At 42.9% G+C, this 24,227-nt stretch overlaps 2 protein-coding genes across 2 annotated transcripts in view; one reads left to right on the forward strand and one right to left on the reverse strand.

Moving 5' to 3' along the window:
* The window catches only part of SYN3 (synapsin III), a 191,884-nt gene that overhangs the window by 49,781 nt on the left and 117,876 nt on the right, over positions 1 to 24,227 (forward strand). Inside the window, exons 5-6 of the mRNA XM_040559592.1 lie at positions 9,723 to 9,879; positions 16,545 to 16,634. Of these exons, the coding sequence (XP_040415526.1) occupies positions 9,723 to 9,879; positions 16,545 to 16,634 (247 nt within the window). The remainder of the gene's footprint in view (positions 1 to 9,722; positions 9,880 to 16,544; positions 16,635 to 24,227) is intronic.
* Positions 19,339 to 24,227, reverse strand: part of TIMP3 (TIMP metallopeptidase inhibitor 3) — a 38,069-nt gene continuing 33,180 nt past the window's right edge. The window contains exon 5 of the mRNA XM_040559654.1: positions 19,339 to 23,955. Within this exon, the coding sequence (XP_040415588.1) occupies positions 23,758 to 23,955 (198 nt within the window). The 3' untranslated portion in view covers positions 19,339 to 23,757. The remainder of the gene's footprint in view (positions 23,956 to 24,227) is intronic.

Raw genomic sequence — 24,227 nt, forward strand, 5'->3', positions numbered from 1 at the left:
GTATAACAGCCCGTGAAGCTCTCCATTTACCACTTGCCTCGGGCAAATTTGGAAAAAAAAAAAAAAAAAAAAAAAAGAACTTTGGAAGAATTATTGTTAATTAAAGAGAGCAAGGAACTTGAAGTATACAGACCCCCATGACTTCTAGACTGTATATCTTTAAACAAGTAGCTATGACTAAGTTAGCAAACAACGTAACTGAAGGCAGGCATTACTTTTCTTGCCTGATTTTAATACAAGTGTGGCTCCCAATAATTTTGCAGTAACAAAACCTCTTATGCAGTGGTCCTTGTTACCCCAGCACGTCCTTGGGTACTGTTGGCACCAGAGCTTCCTCAGTGAAATCTTAAATATGGGAAACAGGAGATGGCAGTTATGCATCCCAGGGGATCAATCCCTCACTGACTTCGACAGGGTGACCACTTCAACAGAGAAATGGTGTCTTTTCTGGGTGTGATGAATGAACCATTGTGGAGCAATTAAGCAGTGTTAAAAAAAAAAAAAAAAAAAAAAACAAGCAAGATTGATGCCTACTTTTAAATCATTTGGGTGAATTCTTCATCATTCTTCCAGAGCATCTGTAACTTCTATAGGTCTACAGACCTATACACAGGCACACACACATACTGAACTGTCTGGAGTCTAATTTACCTTAGGAACCTCTTGGGCTGTGTCACCTCTACTGGGTTTAGATGTAAGGAATGGGATTTTTGTTTCCACTTGTTCTTCATTTCTCTGAAGGGCACTTCTTACTAACATTTCCCACAGTGAAAAAAGGTTGTCAGTGTTGGCATGGCACCTATTCTGAGGTGCATTTATGTTTTCAGGATATTATAAAAGTGTCCCAGTATAAATGAGAATTTGGGCTGTCTCTGCTTCTGACAACGCTTAGACTCCCAAACTATGATCTCAGCCTCTGCATTAGATTAAATGCAGTCCTCTGTTTGCCTTTTGGGCTTTACAAGCCTTCAGCTATTAATTCCAGTAGATGTGGGAATAAGGCAGGGGTATGTTGAAAATCTGGACAGCTTTCTTACATAAGGAATACTAATGTTTCTGGGAGCATTTCAGACTTTTGAGGATATAAATTAATCATGCAACAGACTGCTCTCATCTCCTGTCTCCCCATTGAGCTGGCTTTTTTGCCATTGGGGCTGATCACCTAGGGCAAAAAGCACATTTTGGTGTGTTTGCATGGGACCTACCACCATAACGTCCTGGTGTAGATATCACTGTACCGCCATAGCACAGGCAACAGCTGATGGACCAGGAGTTGTCCAGGGGCTGAGAGAGGAGGACCTTGTGTGGAACAACAGCCCTGGCAAGTTGGGAGGAGTGACAAAACTGACAGCAATACAGAGAGGAGCTGAGCGCATGGGACAAACCCTTTCTCTGGGAAGGATCCCTGCCATGGTTGCAGCATTTAGTCCTCCAGGCCTTGCCCGAATTTGGCTAGTCTGTGTAAGAACAGGCATGTCTCACTCAGCTTACCACAGGTGCTACGCCCTTTTCACTTGCAGCTGTGGTGTGGTCTTGAACTCTGTTTCCTCCATACAAGCCCATTCACTCCTTTAATTAACACTGACTTTCCCATTGGTTCCAGCTGATTCAGTGCTCATACTAAGCTCTGTGCTCTGATAACAGGACAGCTGCCTGTTGAATGACCATCCCACATAGACCAGGACCTGGAAATGCTATTTTCCCAAAGGGTATTTTTGCACTGCAGTACAATCATAGCCTGAGGAGGCAAATCCTTTTGAACGGAGGAAGCAAGGAAGAAACTGGCCACCCTGTCAGCAGGCATTTTCTTGCTCTTCAGAGCTTGCAGAGCCCAGGAGACATGTACTCTGACTAAAGAAAATCCCAGGATGCGAGGCTCTTCAAAGCTTGCCAAGAATACTGTCCCCTTCCCACTGCACCTTCTCCTATCCCAATAGGTTCGATAAGCAGCTCCCTGCAAGATGCGGGTGGGTTTTCTAGCCTACAGAGGCCATGCTTCCTCACCACACAGTAGCTGTGCATTGCTAGGAGGTGGATATTTTCTTGTTCCTTGAAGAGTATTCACTCCCAAGAGATGGTGATTTCTTACAGTTCTTCCACAGGGACAATATTCAAGGAGGTCATGGGAACAGCTACTGGCGCTGAACACTGATGAAGGGCATATCAGCAGCCAGTAGGTTGCCATCCAACTTCTTGCCTTCCAGCAAGTTTTTGTCAAAGAGGAACCCTAGGCTCTGTCTAGTCCCTGTCTTCTTAAATTTAACTCTTTAATTAATTGGGGATCCTTTTTAGAAAACGTCTTGTTTGTTTGTTTGTTTGTTGTTGTTGTTTTGTTTCTTTGAAACCAGAAATCCGAAAATTTCTGCAAAAATAAAGGTGGGAGAAAAACATGGGAGAAATTGTTTGGGAGAGTTTAAATTCCTAGAAACCAGATGGAAAAATACATTGAGTCTATAGTTCTCCCAAGATTCACAGGATTTGGCACACTGTATAGGACAATATGTACTATATATTTAACACTGAGCAACATTTGGGCAACATTTTTATATTGGTGGTATGGCAATCTGTAATGCAATGGAGAAGTGCGTGTAACCTCGTGTGAGCTTTTAAAGTGCACTTTAGACAAAGCACCAAAGTGCCAAACATCCTCTTCCCTTGCCTAAATACCCTTCAGAGATACTAGGCTGGGACAAGGTGTCAGACAGGGTAGACCCTGGTAAGGGCAGTTACACGTGAAGCAATTCAACACCTCTAGCAAGTGATTCCCATGTGGGTGACGATTTACCTTCATCTTCCACTAATTTCTCCCTCTTCCTTACCTTCCTGTCCCAGTTTTCTGAGCTGGAGCTGAAAAAGGCAGAGAAGTTGGGTCGTGCTTATTTATTTATTTATTCTCAGTTGCTTCCATCTCAGCTCCTGCTGTTAAACAGCTGCTTAGAGGCCTGCTTCTCTCATCGGGGCTTACTGATCTCCCAGATGAATAATATCCCCCTTCACCTCCCCAGCAGCTGGCGCCCAGCCGACATGCAGGCAGGATGCTGACAGTTATTGGGAAAACATTTGGCATGCAGGCAGCTGCCAGAAAGCAAAAGTCACTCTGAGCAGACGAGGGTGGGGAGCATCACCGAGACTAAACCATTCCCTGGCCCCTTTTACATCTGCAGTAATTCTTTCCGATAAGAAATGTGCTGCCAGGGCCTGAAGCACTCGTTAATTAGTTAATCCAGGACTGAATGCAAGAATGATTAAAGACTGTTTTGGATTGTTTCAGTCTTGATTGGCTTTTTTTTTTTTTTTTTCTTTCCTGACTTAATTTTTCTCCTTTCCACATGGGTTCTTAGTAAGGCTTCATCTTCATCCAGGGGGCAACGCAATGGAGAAGTAAAGGGCCAAATCATGCTGCACCTGTACTTTACTGGTCGAGGTGGGTCCTCATTAATGGTCTGCTACTGGGGCAGAGTGCAGCCTCAGCAAGCACATGGGTAGTAACAAGTTGGAGGGTGTGGACTGATAGATATGCCAAAGGGCAGAGCTGCCATTTGGAGGGACCTCAACAGCTGGGAAAATGCACCAACACGAACCTCATGAAGGTCAATAAGGACAATCACAAAGTCCTCCACAGAGGAAAGAATAACCCCATGAACCAGTACTGCTGGAGAGAAGCTGGAGAGAAAACAGCTCTGAGAAAAGGACCTGGTGGTCCTTCTTGTGTGCCCTCGTGGTGAGGAAGCCCAAGCACTGGCTCAATGGGCAGCATTAGCAAGGCTGTAGCTAACGAGACACTATTCACATCGGGAGTACTGTGCCCAACTGTGAGCTCCCCCAGTATAAAAAAGACATTGACAGACTGGAATGTGTTGAGTGAAAGGCCACCAGGATGATTGGTCAAATACTGGAACAAGTGCCCAGAGAGGCTAGGGGATCTTCATCCTTGGGTATATTCGAAATTTGGCTGAATGAGACCCCAATCAACATGACATAATTTTATGATTTGCCCTGCAATGAGAAGGGTGTTTTATCAGATGCTCTTCAGAGGCCCTCTCTGACCTAAATAACACTGTGACTTTATGTTCTTGGAAGGTATTCAGATCACCTTCTGTGAAATCTGTGGTGCACAAGTGTTTTGAAGGCAAGCTGCTGTTGGCAGGTGTGGTTGTTATTTCTCTGAGATATCATCAGGGTCCACATGCTTTTCCTTATCAAGGTCAGTCAGTTTACAAGGAAAACACATAACAGACTTCAGAGACTGCCACAGTGCAGATTGGAGAGTGTATGACAGGATTTTATGGCTCATTGGCCATTGGTCTAGTGCTGAGAAGCAAATCAGAGCATCTACCAAGGTGTCCTCATCTATATATAGAGGTACCGGTCCTACTGCAGCCGTGATTCCTGTTTCCTGCTGCTTTTGCTACGCCAATCTCCCTCACACCCCGTGGTATTTCCTCAGATGTTTCTCTATTAGTGTCCCAAAAGACCCCCTACTCCTCTCCTCCAGTGTGGTAAAGCCATGTCTTTCTCAATTCTATGTTGCTTTCTTGTTTCTCAAGAGCCAACTCTGCCTAAGCTTACATTCATCCTTTCTTTGAATAACCACAACAAGGTTTACTTCTTTCTGTGGAAAATTACATGAGGTTTTGACTGAAAGAGATTTTTTTTCTTAGCAAATTACCCATGTTAGCATGACATCCAACATAACATGAAATCTAGCATAATCGTAAGTGGAAATGTCATAGATTTCTTATTATATTTCAGTAACTTAATAATAATACCATTAACGTACAGGTAAAGTTAAAAAAGAACTTGTTCCTATTTGTAAATGTCATTTTTGATTAGCCTTCAGACACCTGAGGCACTGCATAGTTGGAGGGATTATTGCACTTCTCAGGTAGTCACAACCACTTATGGTTTGGACTTGTGCCTCAGATGCTTGCCTGAAGGCTCCATTAACTCCCAGTAATGCAAAGCTTGTTGTATCATATTGCGTAATTATGCGCTTTTCTTCCTCTCCATGGCATGCCAAGCAGATAGGAGAGGTTGTGGAAGAGAACTTCTTAGTCAAAAATGTGTTGCTCAGTTGGAAGTGTCAGAAAACTGAGGAAAGCCTCCTTGAATAACGGAGAAATGACAGGCCCTGAGGTGAAGATGTCCTTCTTCAGTGTCCGAAGAAGATCTTTTCCTGTTGACATGAAGGGCCAAGTGCCTTTCAAGATGGGCACTCTTTAAGAAAGAGAGCAGGACAGCCCATCTTTCTCCCATAGCACAGGCAAAAAGTGCTCTGAGCTCATCATGGTGCTAAGGTATCTGAGTCGGCTGCAGGTGATTATTCACAGTGGGAGATGGGAGGGATTATTAAAGGATATTTTGACAACATAATCTATTCTTGTGTGTTCTTTCTTCATGCCCATGAAGCCATTTGTGCTTCAGTGAGAACAGCTGAAGGGCCAGGAAGCAAGCCAGAGTCATGTCTACAATCAGAAAAAAGAAACAGATCTCTTTAAGGCATGAAACCTCCCAGCAGGAATTGCTGTCATCATCTCTTCTCTATCCATACACAGTGGCCGGGGACTTGTTTTCCAGAGAGAAATGTTACTGATGATCTTTTCTGAGCTGCTTCTCCTTTTATCGTTAGAGAAGTTAGATATGGGGTCACCAGGATACCTACTGCTGCTCCTGGGTTGTTTAACTTCCATAGCTAACATCAGCGATCTCTTAAATTGTTTTGTATTCCCTCATCTCTGACAATACTGTTTACAAAACTGCTAATGCTGTCACAGATTTAAGAGCAGATGGGTCCAATCGAAGAACTTATATTCTGCAGTCAGATCTCTTCCTTCCTTTAAAATATTAGGTATTTGGGATCCAGGCTTTATACTTGGGTTGGTTTCACATCCAGTTTTACCACTAAAGGGAGAAAGAAACCTCAAAGTACATTGGAACAAGTTGAAAAAGAGTTTGTTAAATGCAAACAAGCGTCCTGCATCAGAGTCCAGACTCTGGACTGGGAGCACCAGCATCTTCCCTGCCAGACAGTTGTCGTCACCCGGGGGTGGTTGACTCTGGTAATTGATGGTCAATATCAATTGCCCAGAGGAGAGGTAGGCTGAGCAGCTGCCATGGGCTGTGGCTAGCTTCTGGGACAAGGCAGCAACTACTGCAAAGGAAGAGCAAGCCATGGGCACCCGTAGGGGCTGCTTCACAGTGGGGTGGCCGATCCTGTCATGCATCACTTGGAGTATTGAAGGGCTTGTGCTGCTGTGGCTGTGCCATCTGCCAGAGCCTGTGGCCACGTGAGCTGCAAGGAATGCTCTTTTCCGTTCCAGAGGAAAACACGATCTCACCAGTTATTTCAATCTGAAAATTAAACTTTTCCAGTCTCCTGATTGTTATTTTTTTATTATTATCATTATTTTTAAGAAAGGATTCTTGTACCTTTACAGCACTCTGGGAATGAGTAACAGACATTTCAGTGGCCTTTATTTTGCTGGCAAGAGCTAGGAGCCAAACTGCAGATGAAAACAGCGCCCTCAAGGTCTGAGAAAGGGCTTCTGTAAAAGGGTGGTGGCCAAATATAGGCTTCAGTTTTCTCCTGAAAGCTTCATCCACCCAGCTGTCATGCTAAGGAAGACTCCTGACTTCAGCTAGGTGTCTGCCATGCAGCCCAGGCACTGCACCAACATGCAGAGCACAGCTCACAAGCAGCATGTTTTAAATGTGTTCTACTTTCATCTCCGTTTACCTATGCCATCTCCCTGTGCACTACGTGTTTGAAGCCCACTGGGCTCCCTTGTTTTCTTCCTGTGACCAAATCCATTTCTTGTGAACTGTCTTTAGCAGGAGTCTAAATACAGCTTTATTCAGGACCATCCACGGTCATCATAACGCTGGCTGGACAGATCTATTGAAGTTGAAGGGCTCATGCTCCTGCCATTACACTCTTAGTCCTGCCAGACTGGGGTGCTTAGGACCTGAGCTGCTGAGTTTGGCTCACCCAGTGGCTTTGGCAGTGGTGTTTCAACTGTGGGACTTCTGCCGAACCTGTCTCTCTGCCAAGGTTTTGAACTTTCTGTCGTGTGAGATGCTATTGTGTTGGGTTGAAATAGAAAAAGAAAGCAGTTATACTACTGGTTATTCCAAATCCAAGGCTCGCTATTTAAAGATTTACACTCCAAGAATAAGGGGTAGCTTGCAAAAGTAATCTTCCACCAAAAAAAGTATGAATCCTCTTGTGTGAAGCAATTAAGCTCTTTTCTCTTCAGTCCACTTGTAGCCCCTGTTACTCAGCTTTCACACTGCCACTCCCACCACGATCACTCATTTTGCTTTTACTGTCTGCAACCTTTCCTAGCCCCTCGTCTCACATTTTGCCACTGGTCTCAGCTTCTCCTTTACAGATGTCTCACAGAACCCAGGGCTCTCTGGCTGATGTTTATTCGCAGCTAGTCCCAGACCCTGCACTCCTCTGCCTTGTTCTCAGTATCCATGGGAACATCATCATTGTCCCACAGTGCAAAAGAGAGATTCAGCGACCACCTTCACTGTAGAGATTCACTCTTCATCTCCTGCATGAGAGAGTGCCCTGCCTTCCTACATGATGCAGGCTTTGAGAATAGACTTTTCTACATTTATTCTGTATTCTCGTGTCCATCTTCTAAGCTGAAAAACTCTTCCTTTGCCAGGATCTGAAAAGACAAGAGCTTTTTTTTTAAAACTTTTGGCTGGCAGAGCTAAAGCCACTGAAGGCAGCTTCCCAGCCACTGCTTGTCCTCTCCCCAGCTGGCTACACTTACTCGCATGCTTCCTCCTCACCGCGGCACCATGATCCCACCCTGCAATGTCAGGGAGATGCTCAAGGGCAAAACCAGCAGCTTCCTCTGGGGATACCAGAGCACTGGTCTCAACCATTAGCTGTGAGGCCCCAGTAAGTGCTGTTCCCTAAGTCAATCTGGGGGAAGACAAGCCATAAGAGAGATCGGTTCCTTCTTCATGTTCTCTGCAAGCAGTATGAAGGAGGAACGTGCCTGAAGCTCCTGACCCCCACAGGCCCCACAACTGTTTAGTGAATCAGTGGAGACATGGAGTCCTGGTCATAGGAAGCTGACGAACCCTTCCTGAGGACCTGTTCCTGCCTCTGGGCTGCTTTCTACATGGCAAGTCCAGCAGAATGGAGGAGTTAAAGCTTTCCAAGATTTGCATTCATTTGCTGTTTCTCAGCAGGGGGTCACTGCTTGCTTCACCCCCATTGACACCAGGGAGGTCCATAAATCAGCCGCACAGTGATAGCGCAACCCTCCCGATGCTCATTATGCATCTCGCTGCTGGAGGAAAGCACCACCTTTGGTGCCAAGTACATTAGGGAACACGCCTGGGTTTAAAAATACTCCATGGGAGGGAATCACAACATTTCCAAACATTGGCCTCTTGCATCACAAAAGCAGAGCATGTGCCTCGCCATGTCTAGAGCAAGGACAAAAGCCCAAGGCCAACAAACAAAATGAACAGCTCTAAAACAACAAAGTGGCTCTGGGTTCTGTATACAGTGTTTGTTGCCACAATCTGGCCCAGACTTACCATCTCCGATTTCCTTGCCAGAATGATGGAAATATAAATAGGGGCTATAAACCCAGCTCATATATCCGAAGGATTGAAATTATAGTCTCTTAGCAAGGAAAATGTTCGAGGGTAGTGAGGTAATGGGACCTGGTTACAGAGCTCATTTCTCTGAAAAACTTTAATACAGCATGGAAATTTTTCCAATGTCCTTGATGCAACCTTTGTTAAAGTATAAAATAATCCCCCATTTCAGTGGAAAAGCCCCTTCTGTGCCTTCAAGAATGAACTGCTGAGCTCCATTTTGGAAACAGTTTCTTTCCAACTGCTGTTTCCAGAGATTTCTGAAGGGCTCCAAAGGCACAGAATCACCGAGGAATGAGATCTGGCTGTTTGCAAGCTAACCTGTCGCCTCTTGGCTTACCTAGAAAGGGCCTCACTTTTCTGTCAGTTTGCTGAGAGCTGCTGCTGTTGAACCATAGGAGTCCCGGCTCCAGTCTTGCTAAATAATATTCTGGAAGTCCATGCCATGAGTCACAGAGCTGGATGAGGGGCTCTGCTCATTTGATTAATTACATTACCAAGCCTGTCCTTTATTTGTTGACTCATAGCCATAAGAGCCTGGGATGTGCTGCGTATGTAGTAAACTGATTAAAGGGGGAATGTGTGTAAATGCATGGATGCGTACGATAGCTTTTTGAAATCCCTCATGATCTTCCCACCCACTGGGCATTGCTTCAGTATCGAGTTCAATCGTCAGGAAACAAATTTGCTCCCTCATCTGCGTAGCACATTGCAATGAGCTTGCCAAATACAGCCAAGCTTTCTGAAAGAAAAGAGAATCCCCCCACCAGTGAATTTATGACCCTTGGCTTCCACGTGTGTCTTGTTCTTGTGCATGCCTCAGTGACATGGAAACTGTAGAAAATCTGTTTGGCCTCTTTCTACACTCTCATACTTGCAACTATGTTGGAATTTTCCTTCTTTTTTTTTAATGACTATGGTTCTTTTTTTGTTTTCTTACCTTCTAACGCAAGCAACACATGAGGAGAGGCCCAAAGACGAGTAACATGTGTTAATGAAAATAAAAGGAGAAAGGTGGAGAAGAAACAGGGAGAGGCTGGAAGTACTGCTGAGTGTGGAAAGTAAAATGTCACTCCCCATGTCTCTTCCAGGTCCTTCAAGCCTGATTTTGTCCTGATCCGGCAGCATGCCTACAGCATGGCGCTAGGAGAGGACTTCCGCAGCCTCATCATCGGCCTCCAGTATGGTGGCATCCACACCGTCAACTCCCTCTACTCTATCTACAACTTCTGCAGCAAGCCCTGGGTGGTAAGTGATGACCCAGCTCCACTGCATGCCAAAGCTGCAAAGCAGATATCTGGTACTGATAGAGCACCAAACTCAGCCTCCAGAGTTCTTTCACGGGAATTCACCTTTCTAGGTTAAAACCACAGTCTAAACCACCTTAGGAATTCAGCTGGGAAATCTTGGGGGAAAAAAAAAAAAGAAAAAAAGGAAAAAAAAATCTATGATCACTGCTCCTTTATCAGCCTCTGTAACCTCAAGGTGTTATTTCCTCTCAATGAGTAGGATGTATTTCACCTCTCCCAGTCTCTGTTGTGTCAAAAACAATAATACAGTATAAGGCAGAATAGATGAATAGTAAGAGATTAATAATAGTAGATCAGTAGCATGTCTACGTCCTGACCAAAACACAGTAAGAAAAAACTACCTTAAATGAAATATTAACCTTCACTGTTTTGGAGGGTATCTGAACTACACTGCTAGGATCTTTCATTAGATAGATGCTTGTGGTAGCCAGCTGCCCCATCCTAAGACTATGATTATCCATTTCTTGCAGAAGTGCAGTAGTTTGGGTATATCATTCTAATGTATCTTGTGCTCTCTTCCTACTTCTTCTGAGTGGTGCTTTGTTGCAAGAATATCAGCTGAAAAGAAAGGCAAGAAAGGGAAAGAGATGGTCACTTCAACAACTAGATCTAACAAAACAAAAAAAAAAGGAACTGAATATGGCAGAGACATTGGAAAGAGGCAGAAGAAAACAGGAAGATGTATAGAGTTTGTCAGCAGTTCCAAAACGAAGTGCAAGTTTATCATAAGGTGTTGGTTCTTTTAGCCTGAAAGACTGTACCTTGGAAACTCCTTGGGCTCCTGGGGAGCACAAGACGGTGTTTTAATATTTTGCACTGGGAGCCTCCTTCACCTGTTCTTTAAATTTTGTCAAATTCACCTTGTAATCTCAGGAAACATGAAAAAATATAGCATTGGCTTTTCTCAGCCCCGAATCAAAGTTTACAATAACCCCCCAGACCTGTTATGACCAACTCTAAGTCATCAGGATCTGAAGGAGCAGGACAGCCTGAGGAATGAGGCTGGCAGGGAGGAGTCAGATGTTGATACCATTCTGGAGTCTACATCTGGGTCTCCAAGCAGTTTCATTGCAAAGTACCCTCACTGATCACTGACACTCCCAGAACGGAAAAATTCCACTGCATTGTTCTAGGTGTAAAGCAGGGAACTACAAGGTATATGGATGTGCCAAGGATAAAGCACTTTCCAATATATCCCCCCATGGAATATTTAAGATACATTTTTTAGGGATTCCCCCTACTCATTGCACAAATATAGTTTGGGTGGAGTCAACAACCAACTTTTTTGGTTGTTGTTTCCTTGCAATAAATATCCTTCAGTGTGCTGATTTGTAGTTCAAATCCAGCTGAGGTCTGTAGTGGTTCAGACATTTATTTCCATGACTATGCAGTGTTGGATTAACTTATCTTTTACCAAAAAAGGTTCCAGTGTTACAGACAGCCTTCTCAGTTTTCAGCCCTTTTATGACATTTGGGGTTTTCACTGAGACCAAAGATAGGGTCCTGTCTTTTCCAAAAACATTGCAGTGCAGCAATGCCCAGGTAACCCAGATCCTCTCCTCCAGGAAAAAAAAAAAATAAAAAAAAAATTCATTTTTCCATCACTCTACAGGTGCATGATGCACATTTGCCCTCAGTTGTCATTTGAGTGATGAGGGTTGCTGAGAATGGAAAAGAGAGGAAGAGAGGGATCAGTGGAAGGTTCAGTACAACCCTTTGGCATTGTTTTCTACAGTTAGCCTGACACACTATGAGCATGTTGACCCCAGTGACCAGACAAAAAGCCTCTGCACTTATGCTGGCTTTTGCTGAGGAAGACAGTCGTGTGGTCTATTCCATCCGATTTGGGGTTTGAGTCTGTCAGGGTTTAGCTGACATTTTTCAACTGATGCCTTGTAATTATGCTTGTGATGGTGTGCAGGGACCTCAAGATGTAACAGGCCTATTTTTAGGAGTCTAAAATAAAAGAAAACAAACAAATTCAGCACACTGAGGAAAAAAGAGAGAGAAAAAAAATAAAAATAAAGCAGAGCTGGCAAGGCAGTGTGGGATAAATTGGCTCTGCCAGTAACTCAGCTCTAGATATTCAGGGTCTGGTTGTGCCATGCTTTTCTCATGGAAAATACAGCTGGCTCACACAACTGTCCCAGAAAAGTCAAGGAAACCACTTGCAAACACTTAGAACAGGTTTACAGAGTGCCTCCTTTTTCTATTGCTCCCCAACAGACATCACCCCCAAAGACAAATAATTGTAATGCACTAAGTAATCTAAGACCTAAATGGGATCTGAGCTGGCATTTGGCACTGCTGAAATTTTATCAGGTCGAAGTTAGCTCTGGTAGAGATTGTACTGGGGCATTTGAGGGCAGGAAGCCTCACTGGCAGGAGAATCAGAAGATTTTGTGATAGCTGGGAAGTGAGAGAGAGGCACAGAGTATTTCAGTGCATGTTCCATTTTGATTGCAAAACAGGCATCTTGAAATAAGGCATCTGCTTAACAAAGATTATTGGAAACTTTTTGGACATACAAAATGGTTGAGATACATGAAGAAATGAAATGAAATCCCCTGGGAAAATGTGCTTTTCACTCTCCCTTTTTTTTTTTCCAAAAATGGTTCCATTTCATAGAAATGTTTATGATTTTGTGGAGGGGGATGGAAGGAAAACTGTTTTTCCTTGGCAATTTTCAACGATGTTTTCTCAGCAACTGTAATTACAATCAGCTGAGTTTGGGCTTGAGTTTACTCAAACATGCAGCTCCACTTTTTAATGACATTTGCCAGGTTTCCAGTACTACAAATTTCTCCAACGGTTAAAATTTGCATTAAACACAAGCACAGTTTAAAATAGACATTTCTGAAAGAAAACCAGACATATTCAGGGGGATTTCACATGCTGAGAAACATCTACGCAATCTACGTTTTAAGATGATCACAGAATTATTGAGAAATAATGCTACAAACATGCTAAACATAGTGCTTCAATCTTTTAAAAAAAGAAAATTTGTTGTAAAAGTCACAATACAAAATACAATGGGAACAATGCTGAGAGTAGTACTCATATTACATGCAAAAATGTCCATAACTGTAAGACAACTTTTGCATCTGTGAGACTGCAGGTAATAAGAAGTCTTAAAGACAGTCATCCACATAGTCAAAGGAAACTGCCAGCTATACTGTTATGGACTGTCAAGAGATAGAGGCTCCCTGGTGACCTAGATAGACACTTTAAAACAATACAAAAGGACTTGAGATGCTCTGAATGGATCTTTTTTCTCTGGAAAGATTCCCTGCAAGTCACTCTGATATCCTAGCAGCCAGGTAAGGCATTTCACTTGCTTACATGTTCCAGGTGTCTCAAACCCAGATTGTGCCATGTTGCCTTGCCCTGTGTCTTGCTCTGCAGTCTGGATGCAATCTCAGTAAAACCAGTGGAGCCACAGAAAGTAAGAATTGACACCAAAATGTGGAAGGGGCAGTTATCTCTAGCTGAGGTGCTGACTGTAACGTTCCTACCCATCTAAAATGCACTGGGAGTAGCGACTTGAGCTCTGCTATCAGGTACCTGAGAGGTTCCATAGCATTCAATATGGGTGTCTCTTTGCCAATATCCTGTCCCTAATAACAGAAAAGAAGAGAAAAGAAGAGAAAAGAAGAGAAAAGAAGAGAAAGGAAAAGAAAGGAAGAGAAAAGAAAGGAAAAGAAAGGAAGAGAAAGGAAAAGGAAAGGAAAGGAAAGGAAAGGAAAGGAAAGGAAAGGAAAGGAAAGGAAAGGAAAGAAAAGAAAAGAAAAGAAAAGAAAAGGAAAGGAAAGGAAAGAAAAGAAAAGAAAAGAAAAGAAAAGAAAAGAAAAGAAAAGAAAAGAAAAGAAAAGAAAAGAGAAAGAGAGAAAGAGAGAGAGAAAGAAAGAAAAAAGAGAAAGAAAAAAGAAAGAGAAAAAGAAAGAGAAAAGAAAGAAAAGAAAGAAAGAAAGGAAGGAAGGAAGGAAGGGAGGGAGGGAGGGAGGGAGGGAGGGAGGGAGAGAAGGAGGGAGGGAGGGAAGAAGAGAATTGACCCATGAGGGTCAATACCATGATCAGAACATTTTTACATTGGTCCAATGAGGAAGTTCCCAGGTGGCTGAAGCTCTCACCTGTCCATCTGAAATGCCTGCCATTTCAGCAACAAAGAGCTGTGTGCTTCGATAGGAAGCCCAAGGTACAAGTTGGAATGCTGTGCCATTGTTCCAGTTACTTTGATTGAGCTGTTTTCCTAGAGTAACACGGATGTCACCCCAACGTCACAGTGTCCGTGGTTTGCCAAGGGCTGCGTGCACACGCAGCAAGGGACATGTGCTGCTCTCAGCCTGGGTGTTTTTCTCCTTCTCCTTGTCTCTGTCTCATTCTGCTTAAATTTTAAGTCCTGTTTGCTCACTTTGCTAGTCAAAACAGGGCTTTGTTTTTCTTCTCTAGGATGTGCAGAACTAGCACAAATAGTTAAGAGAAGCAAGCTGTCCTCCTTCCCCAACATAAATACCCTTCTTGCCAACAATAATTATTCTACACAGGGAGTTTTTCTCTTATCTACTGATGCAAGTGAGGGGGTGGTGGTGTTAGTGAAGGGATATGCCAGCTCTTGATAATTCCTGGGTTTTCTTAAATGCCACATTTTGACCTGCGAGATTAGCAACAGGATTCTTCACATTTGTTTGCAAATGTGCCGGCAGCTGCCCCTTCAACATGTAGCCTGGGTCTGGCATGCAACCTGCAGCCAATTTTTTTTTTTTTTTGTATGCTGGCTGCATTTTTTTTCACACACATATCACCCCCTAACCTCCCAAAGGGGTATTTCTTATTACCCACCGAGTCAAGCTTCAATTTCTTGCACAGAAATGCTTTTGCTTAGACCAGCCCAGGAAATGGGACAGGAGCCCTAACACAGATACTCAATGAAATCTCTTCTCAGTAGCTCTCACTTTATCTGCAGCGTAACCTTGAGGTTGCAGTGTGGTACATTTGCTGCCTTCAGCCATTCCTCAGAAGTGCTCAGAGCATGTAAGATTATGCAGCCCATTCTACTGGGACAAAAGGAAGCTTTCTTTCCTTTCCCCAGATGTCCTCAGGTGATACAAAGATCACCTGCAAGATGACTGCATTCCTACCTTTACTGGGGAACTTGAAGGAACTTCTGGTAAGGACTTACAGTGAGAGTTGGCCCAGACTGGAGGCCTTTTGTTAATTTAACTCAATCTTACCAAATTTCAGAGGACTTGGAAGCTTGATTCAGTTTCTAAATCATTTTGCAAATAAGACATCAATGTGGAGTGAGTTCAGCTGTCTCCCAGCTCAGCAGGAGCCTTGATTCTCACTGCTTTGGACCAATCCCAACCACTTTGTTCACTCAACATTCACGAAAATAATCGAGCTGCACTATGCAGCTCTGTTTCCCCTTCTTCAAGGCTGCTGGTCTTCACCAGCAGCACTGCTGGTTCTGCCTTGACCATGATAATAGGGCTCTGCCTCTTCAGAGGGGAAGAGGGATAGCTAGATGTCTGACTGAAGAATCTAATGGAAGGTTTCTGTCATATACGCCACCTCATACTCTCTTTTATATACTAACCCTGTTTTGGTAACTTTTCATACCATGGTATCTCAGGGTATCAAGGTTCTGTCTTAGACAGAGGTTTGGTTGTTTTTTTTTTTTTTTTTTTTTTTTTTTTTTTTTTTTTTTATCTGACCAATGACAGGTTATATAGGGAGGCTGCAGGAACTACGGAATAGTCTGGAAGTTCACAGATGGCCAAACTGGAGCAGGATCTCACTATGCTACGCTTCTGTTGGGGTTTTGGAACATAACCAGAAATCAAAACTCACTCCTGTCACGGGGGGCTTTAGGTCTGTGTGGGCACAAGCCTGACTGATAAACAGTTTGTAACAGTGGTGATAATCATGATGTTCATGCTGACAGGCTGGGGCAACGGTAACATGAGACATGTCAATGGGCAGTGAGGAGCAGATGATCTCCCCTTTCTCCTGCCCTGCTTGGGTGGATGTTGGGAGACCCTCAGCTCATAATAAATAGGAGTTATGATTGGCTTATGATTAGCTTGTGCTTCCTTGGTCTAGCAATCAAAGCAGATTTTCCTCTAGTCACCCTTCTCCCCTAGCAATTCTTCCCTTCAGCACAATGGGTAAAGGTGCCTTGCTTTGCTTTGGGCATGGGACAAAGATGTAAGGGAGAGCTTGGGTTTCTTTTGTCTCTGCTCAGGAGTGGTGGCACTGATTTCCTGCCTGGTCACTCCTCTGAGCCCTGTCCTCTGCCAAGACGGGCCTCCCACCCTTTCCCCAACCACCTTTGGAAAGTAAAGCTTATTCATAGCAGATCTGTAACTAAACCCAAACTGATCCCCTTCTGGCTCTTGAACCCCTCCTCTTAGTCCAAGGTTTGTGTATACCGTTCAGCTTGGCCCTGGGTAATTACAGCGAGTACTTTATCTATTTGCTCTTCTCAGTTCTCTCACCTCCTTCACCAGTATCTGAATGTTTTGCAAGAACTTACCTGTTACACAATAAGCCACTGACATCCACTGTGTCTTGTTTTTTTTCTCCCCTTCTATCCACCCCAAGTTTTCTCAGCTCATTAAAATCTTCAACTCACTGGGTCCTGAGAAATTCCCCCTTGTGGAGCAAACGTTCTTCCCAAGCCATAAGCAGATGGTGAGTACCTGTGCTTTCTTCTGACTCTAGCATGGGTGGGGGAGAAGCAATGAACGTGAGTTTTTTATGATACGTTGAAGATTTGGGACGTGGGCAGAAAGAGATGTTTGTTTCACAACATCAGTTTGCTTGGCCTGTCATGTCACTGCCATCCATGAAATGTTTATCGGCCTGACTAGGTACTCTGAGAAAATTGGACTTCTCATAAAAGAAGCTGTTTCAGCTTGTAATGTTTCCTTTGCCCAGTGGCTCTGGGGCTCTAGTCTTCCTGTCAACACCTAAATATCCTGTGTTCTGCGTGGCTACTGGACACTGTCCCAACATCTTAGGGCACCTTCCAAAGAGGTATGCACAAGTGCCTGCTGCATTTGGCTTTGGTCCTGGAGAATATGGCTGAGTGGCTTTATTTAAAACTGTTGATGTCTTGTTTCCTTTGGGTTACAAGGATGACTAGTTATTGGCAAATTTTTCCTCCCAACTTACATTGGTCAATTAGTGGCTCTTTTTACCTGGCTGGAGTTTTCTTGAGACCCTCTGTTTGTGAACCACGACCCCATGTGCAAGGCACCAGATGGTTTATTTCCCTTTGATTGAGAACTCAAGTGGGGTTTAGAGCCTGCAGGTTGAGGGTGTTGCGATGTCAAACTGGAGCTAGAAAACATTCAAATCCTTCCATTCCCATAGATTCCTTGCTATGCTGTGGGCCAACCACAATGTGTAATAGGGTGTGGGCACCTGATGGCAGAAATTGGCGCCGAGCGGGAGCTTCAAAATGCTAAAAGAAACCTCATTTAGATTCTTGTAAAAGATCACACTGGTGCACACTAGCTACCTGAACGCCTTGAAATGTCCTTGCTTTAGCTCTGTGTTCCAATTCTCTGTTCCCTATAACCGTCCTGAGGGGACAACAGCACTTCCATCCCTCAAAGGCACATCGTGAAGGTAAGTACGGTCATACTGTGAAACACTCAAGTAATGCAGTGGTAAGAGCTGTATTAGTGTTAAAGACCAATAAAAAAATGCATGGTCCTTATACATTGAGCAAGAGTTGGTTATAGATTTTTTAAGAAAAATTAGTTCTTAAATCCTGTTGCATTTAATCACCACTGATTTATAAAGAGGGATTTGTGATATGAGTAATGCCTCAGGACAGTTTTGACTTTGGCTGACTATCACTTCAGGAATGGTATTTTTGGAAGATTTGATTAGGCTTTTCATTACAAATATGTTACTTGGCAATTTAGCATTATTTTTATTTCTGGAAATCTGACTCCTCCGCATGTAAACACATTTATTACTGGTATAGTAGTTTGGTTTAGCAAAGCACTGATCTTAATTTCATGTATTTGTCATCTTTATAACTTATCGCCTACTTGCAGATGCTATTGCTTACTTCCTAAAGAATACAGGAACCTTTTTAAACTGTAGATAATCTCATCTGAACACACACTATTGTTGACATGCAAGCTTTAGTAATCTGATTTAAATCAGTCACTTTCCAAACATTTACACAGGCAACAATCCACTTGGGCAAATTAAGACCTGCCCTTCCCAGGTGGGGGGTCTGCCCTTCTCTTCAGCCTGGGGCAAATGAGTCTGTGTAACTTCCTAAGATCTTTCTAGATGCATCTTCACAGTATCCTGGGCTGATAGGATGAGTGAGTATAAGGGGCTGAGAGTGTAAGTGCTTATGCCAAGCAAGCTGTTTTGCAGCCATCACTCCATCAAATGCTTGTGAAACTTGCCCACTGTGCATCAGCTTCTCAGTGTATCAGGAATCATAATGATATCCCCTCCCCAGTCTTTTCTTTCCTTTCCTGGAGATTTTTTTCAAGCTATTCCAATTAGCACTGGCACTTTGGTGGCTGACCCCCCTGGAATGTTAATAACTAGAGTTCTGGTGTTACTTCTTTGCAATGTGACATACTTCAAGCAATGAAATTCTCACATAAGAGACTCTCATCCCTCTATGTCTAAAACTTTCCAAAGCTTACTTTCTAAACCTTTGGATGAAACACAGAACAGATATAGATGTCTGGTTCATTCTTTCCTCCTTGTGGAGAACGGTGATTTTCCTAAAGTAAAAGTGACATAAAGGAAATTTCTAACAGCTGTTTTGGAGGCCCATATTTGTGAGCATTTTAATTTAGTTGAAAATGCTTTCTCTGAAGCTTCCTTCTCATTTCAACGGGGCATTTTTACCCAGCCTTAAGCATAAAGGATGCAAGGCTCTGACATTTCACAGCAGAAAAGATCCGAACGATGAATCTCCATTTTCTTTGTTATGGGCATGTACCTTTTGACCGTTCCCCCTGTTTACTAGAAATAAAAGCAAATCTGGCAACTATTCGTCTAAGGCCCTACTGGTGGTGCTACATGACTTAACCATAATGACTGCCTTGCTCCGTACTGACCCCCTATGGCCAATTAACAAGTGGGATACGTTAACTTCAAAAAGAATTTTTCACCTCTCCTGGGCTTATGACCCCAATAACAAGCCTTCAAGTGATCAAACTCTTAGAAAGAGGGAGGGACTACTGGATGTCGTCTTTGCCAAAGAGCAAGAATTGCCAGAGGTGGAATGTCTGCTTTGGGCCCAATAAATGGTATCAAGAAAGGGAAGGAAATGAATAAATCCACTTGCAAATCCATTTGTGTACATTTGAAGTGGACAGAAACTAACATAAGTGAAGCAGAGACAGAATGTCTGTGATAGAAATAAAACCACTTTACTGTTTAGAATAAAAGGACACTATAAAAAGTGAACATTATGCAACATTACCTTAAAAGACAATATACATTCACTGAATATAAAATTTATAAATAACATGGAGGAAAACTGTAAACAGTGCTAGAAAATTTAGCAACAAATACATTCCTTCTGGACAAGATTTTTCACGCAGGTTTGGTTCTTTCCCCAAATTTCCATGACTATCAGGAACAGCAGAGTGGCTCTATGAAGGAAAGACTTTGTCAGAAAGAATGAGAAACCAGTACAGGCAAAGCAGCAGCATTTAGTGGGTTGTTAAGCTTTTTGTGAAGACTGGTAGCTCCAAAAGATACTTATTCCAAAAAAAAAAAAAAAAAAAGGTTTTGCAAAAATTTTGTCCTGCCCTTCCTTCTAAGCTAGAAAAGACATTATAAATATTTTTTTCAAAGACTTCTGAAAGAATGGAGGCTTGTTCCCATCGAGGCTTTTACTTCAAGAGTCCTTACTGTGAAAAACACCAGTGTGTTTGCCATCAATCACCCTGAGGTAGCACTTTGCTCCAGCCAGTATGAATGGGATCTGGTGATACGTTTAGGTTTTCAAACAGTCCTATCTAAAGGATCTTGCAGCTTTTCAAAACGGGAGTTTAGGCCTAAAATTGTGGTTTTGTTGCATGAAAGGGAGGGGGAAGCCTCCCACAGAGGGGGGAGCACTATGTCTCAGCAATTCCAGAACTTTATTCAGTGTACTCCAAGCACAGATCTTCTCCTGCTCTCTACCATTTTGGAAAAGGAAAATTGAATCCAATCATTCCCAACCTTTTTATACATATTGTGATTCTAAAGGGGAAAGCACTCTCAAGCAAATAAGGAAATTGTCTATAAATAAGAAAACAAAAGGCAACAGCCAAAAATGACCTATGCCCTTTTAAAAGTACTTATAACAGTGCTGATGTATGTGAAGTATAGGGGGGGAAAATAAAGCCTCCTCTTGTACATGCCCAAAGGACATGTTCACATGAGATGTGCCATTGATAGCTCCCGCTAACCTTTGGTTTCAGGGTGAAGTGAGAAGCATGGGAGAGGTGATGTGTGCTGCTGCAAGCCATTGTATGTTCCAGAGCCTAATATTTTGGGGAGAATGTCATACCTGCCTCCTCACATCCCCATCCCTGGCATGCCCACATCCTGCATGGCCTGTTCTAATGAGGGAGAGTTTTGTCCATTGGCAAGCAGAAGTGACTTAGCAGGACAGGAGAAAGGAGAGAGTAGACAGAAAAGGAAGAAGTCTTTGAGTCTGATTTAGAGCCTTTTCAATCCATTTAATGGCTCCCTCCTGCTTCAAGGGAACCTTCGGTCAGGTTCTTAATGCAAGAACAAGCTAAAATTTAGCCCAAGAAATACATGTCCCTGATAGTATGCACAGAAACATAATTAAGAAGCTTCCCAAAAGAAATGTATTTTTACTGGATTCTTCCCCCTCCTTTTGGCTCCACATTTTTAAAAGCCTTAAGAACTGTTTCTTTACACAGCAAGGGAAGAGATTTGGTACCAAACCCCCACCCTTGCCGGTCTAGCTATCTGCATCTCAGAAATATTTTACCGTCTACAATATAAAATGGGTATTCACTTCATTTTCTGGTAATGTGGTTGCTGTTTTGCTGTTTACAAAGCACATAGCTACATTATATCCTACTTAGGGACATAAGTCCTCATAGCATTAGAATGCAAATATTTTCACAATAATTTGAGTGCAATACTGTGATGTCTCAGCTAGCTAAATGAATCAGTGACAGGTAAAATATGCAGAGCTGCAATTAAATGAAAATTCAAATCGACACTTCACTGCATTGGGGGGCACTCTCACTTAGCCTCCGAAGCCGTGAAAAGTGGCTGCAGCTCAAAGAGACGTCCGCTTGGCAAAGTCACCTTGAGCTTGAGGAGGACCATCTCCAGCGATGCCGACTCCACACGATGCAGACAGTGAGGGTGGAACCATCACCACTGGTGAGGCTGGCTCCACTCTGCCCTTGGTGACACTCTGAGATTTTGTCAGCAGTGCACAGCTCAAACAGAGATTGCCCCCCTGCGTCCAAAGCCAAGTCCCATGTTCTGCCAAAAGGGGCAACATCCTTGACCCACCACGCAATCCTATGATGGGTGCTGTGAAGCGCCCTACTCTCCCTCTCATCTCCAACCTATAATATAGGAGTAGTCACAGGGAAGAGGATTTTTGGAAAGTGTTCCAAGCCTGAATCACAGGAAAATCCAACAGACTCGCAGTGTGTTTTGTTCTGTATTGCCACTCAGAGCCGCTGGAAAAAAAAATACACAGCAAACCTAGGCGCCTCCTACATTAACTCTTTGAAAATGCCCTTTAAAGCTCATTTTAAAAATGAAGCTACAAACTTTTTGCTGCAACAATTCATCTAGGGAATGGGACATTTCAAGGCATGTACATCTGCCAGAGCTCTGGTAGCACAGAAGGACCACAAAAATTCATCAGGACCCACCTCAGACACCCATTCCTTCCCATTTAGCAAAGAGGCCCCAAACAACTCCAGTAGTTGTGAAGGTCACTGACTATAACATGCTGTTTTACCCCAGGCTGGAATCACTGCAGCAGTTTTTCCTGCTGGTGGCAGCTCTGCTTTCTAAGTGGAATGAGTTGAAGATATATGGAGACTTAAGATAAATAATCATAATAATACAAAAATGAAGTTAAGCGTAATCTCCCTGCCCAAGCCCTCCCCGTCCAAAACTCAGTCACCCATTTTGCCAGCGCCCCTTCTTCACCGTCATTAAAACTTAAAATACTTTTATTTGATAAGAAAAATTATATTATAGTTTTCTTAATAAAAAAAAAAATAGAATGAAAAAAACTTCTCCAGTCGACAGCAAAGCACAAGACAGTAAGGCTCCTCCTCCCACATCACTGCAGGACACAGTAATGAGCACATGCACAGAGCTATGCTTAACAGTGCCTAGAGGGGAAACAGCACTTGACACAGAAGGAATCCTCTGGGCAGCTGAAATTTTATGATCCCAGCCAGCACTTATTAGAAGACCACTTTTCCTTGCCTAGCTCCCACACACACTTCCTTCCACTATATAAACAAATGTGCCTAGTATAGCTGCAGGGGAGGAACCGTGGTGCTATGGTACAGAGGAAACAATGACTGTAGCCACTACTGCAGATACACTGGAGCTTCAATATCTTAAAAACAACTCACTGACTCGGAATGTCAATATTTCTGTCTTTAAAACACAATCAAACCATTCTTTTGTTTACAACACCAAAAAAGTCCACGTCCTGTCAAAAATAGCTTATGTCATTATGTGTATATACATCTTAGTTCAGCAAAACACTATTTTGGCAATAGATTTTTTTTTATAGTAAGAGCTCTAGCAAGTCTCCCCTTTCCCTCTCTCATGTGATTGATTTACAGTTGGTATTTTCGTATCTGTTTAGTTTAAGGTGTTTACAAGCTGATTTTCCCGTTGAAGCAAAGCTGCAAAGATCTCAGGGACCAATGCTGCTCAAAACAGGATGGCACAGCACTTCATCTGCTCTCCTGCAGATGGATTTACCTCCCTGAACACAGGGGATGTGGCTTTTGTTTTTTAAACAATGAAAAGACGAAATACTCTCTCCTTTGTTCTGTGGAAAGCCAGAACTTTAAATGTGCTGTTACATTCACACTGTGACTGAATTAGCTAGGACAATCAGTCAGCAATGCTTTTACCAGATGATGTGGTCAGACACACCAGGTAAATTCTCCCACTGCGGGAGTCAATCACATTGCCAATCTCTCCCACAGAGGAGGATTTCTTTTGGACATTATTTTTTCCAAGGTTGAGGTTGGGTTTCTTTTAGGTTTGTTTCATTTGCCAATCTGATTAATTAAACCTGTTTTCCTTCAAATAGATTTGTCTACATATTTTCAGCACTTAGTGCATGAGAAGGGGGTGAGGGGAAGCCAGCACATAGAAGAATACAGTGCCTAATTGGCATAGTTTTTAGATTTTTGTTTTCCTAAAAAAATAGAGATTATATTGCTACAGCTAATGATACATGTAAAAGAGCAAGAGCTCCATCTTTTTTTTTTCTTCCATTTTTCCCTCTGGTGTGCAAAAGTAAGCTCCCAAATGTCATCTGATCAAAATGAGTGGTATCAAAAATGGAAAAGGTGATTACAACAAATTCAGTAAGGTAGCACAGACTTTTTTTTCCTTTTTTTTTTCTTTTTTCTTTTTTTTTTCTTTTTTTTTTCCATAAGTGTTCGAAGTGCTAAAATTTGCAAGAAAACAGGCACTAATTTCATTGTCATCATCATGATCTGGTAAGAGTTAGTGTCCAAAGGAAGATCAGCCACAAGTAAGGGAGAGGGGAGATAAGGAAGGGATAATGCACTCAGGGATCTGTGGCATTGATGATCGTTTTATCTGGAGGTGCCCATCCTCTATACCAGCTGCAGTAACCTTCTACCCTCTGGATGCAGGCATAGTGCTTCGCTTGATATCCTGAGTGGCCGAAGTTGGAGAGCATGTCTGTCCAAATACACTCATTCTTGGAGGTAGCAAAGCAGGGCAAATAGTAGCAGGGCCTGATCTGTAATTATAAAGAGCAAACAGGTAAGGTGACATGGAACAACAACATTATATAAAAAGCCTTTTTACTAGAAACAGGGATTTCAAAATTCTTCTCCCTAGAACCTTAGTTACTAACTCAAAATTCAGCCTCAGTTTAGTAAGCACATAAGCATGTGCTTAACTTCACACATGCAGGTAACTCCAAAGTCAAAGGGGCTTCTCAGGTGAAGGAAAGTCGAGCTTATGTTTATGTTTTTGCAGGTCTGGGTTTTTTGTTCATGAACAAAATCT

The sequence above is a fragment of the Cygnus olor genome, chromosome 1, assembly GCF_009769625.2.
Source record: "Cygnus olor isolate bCygOlo1 chromosome 1, bCygOlo1.pri.v2, whole genome shotgun sequence".
NCBI lineage: Eukaryota > Metazoa > Chordata > Aves > Anseriformes > Anatidae > Cygnus > Cygnus olor.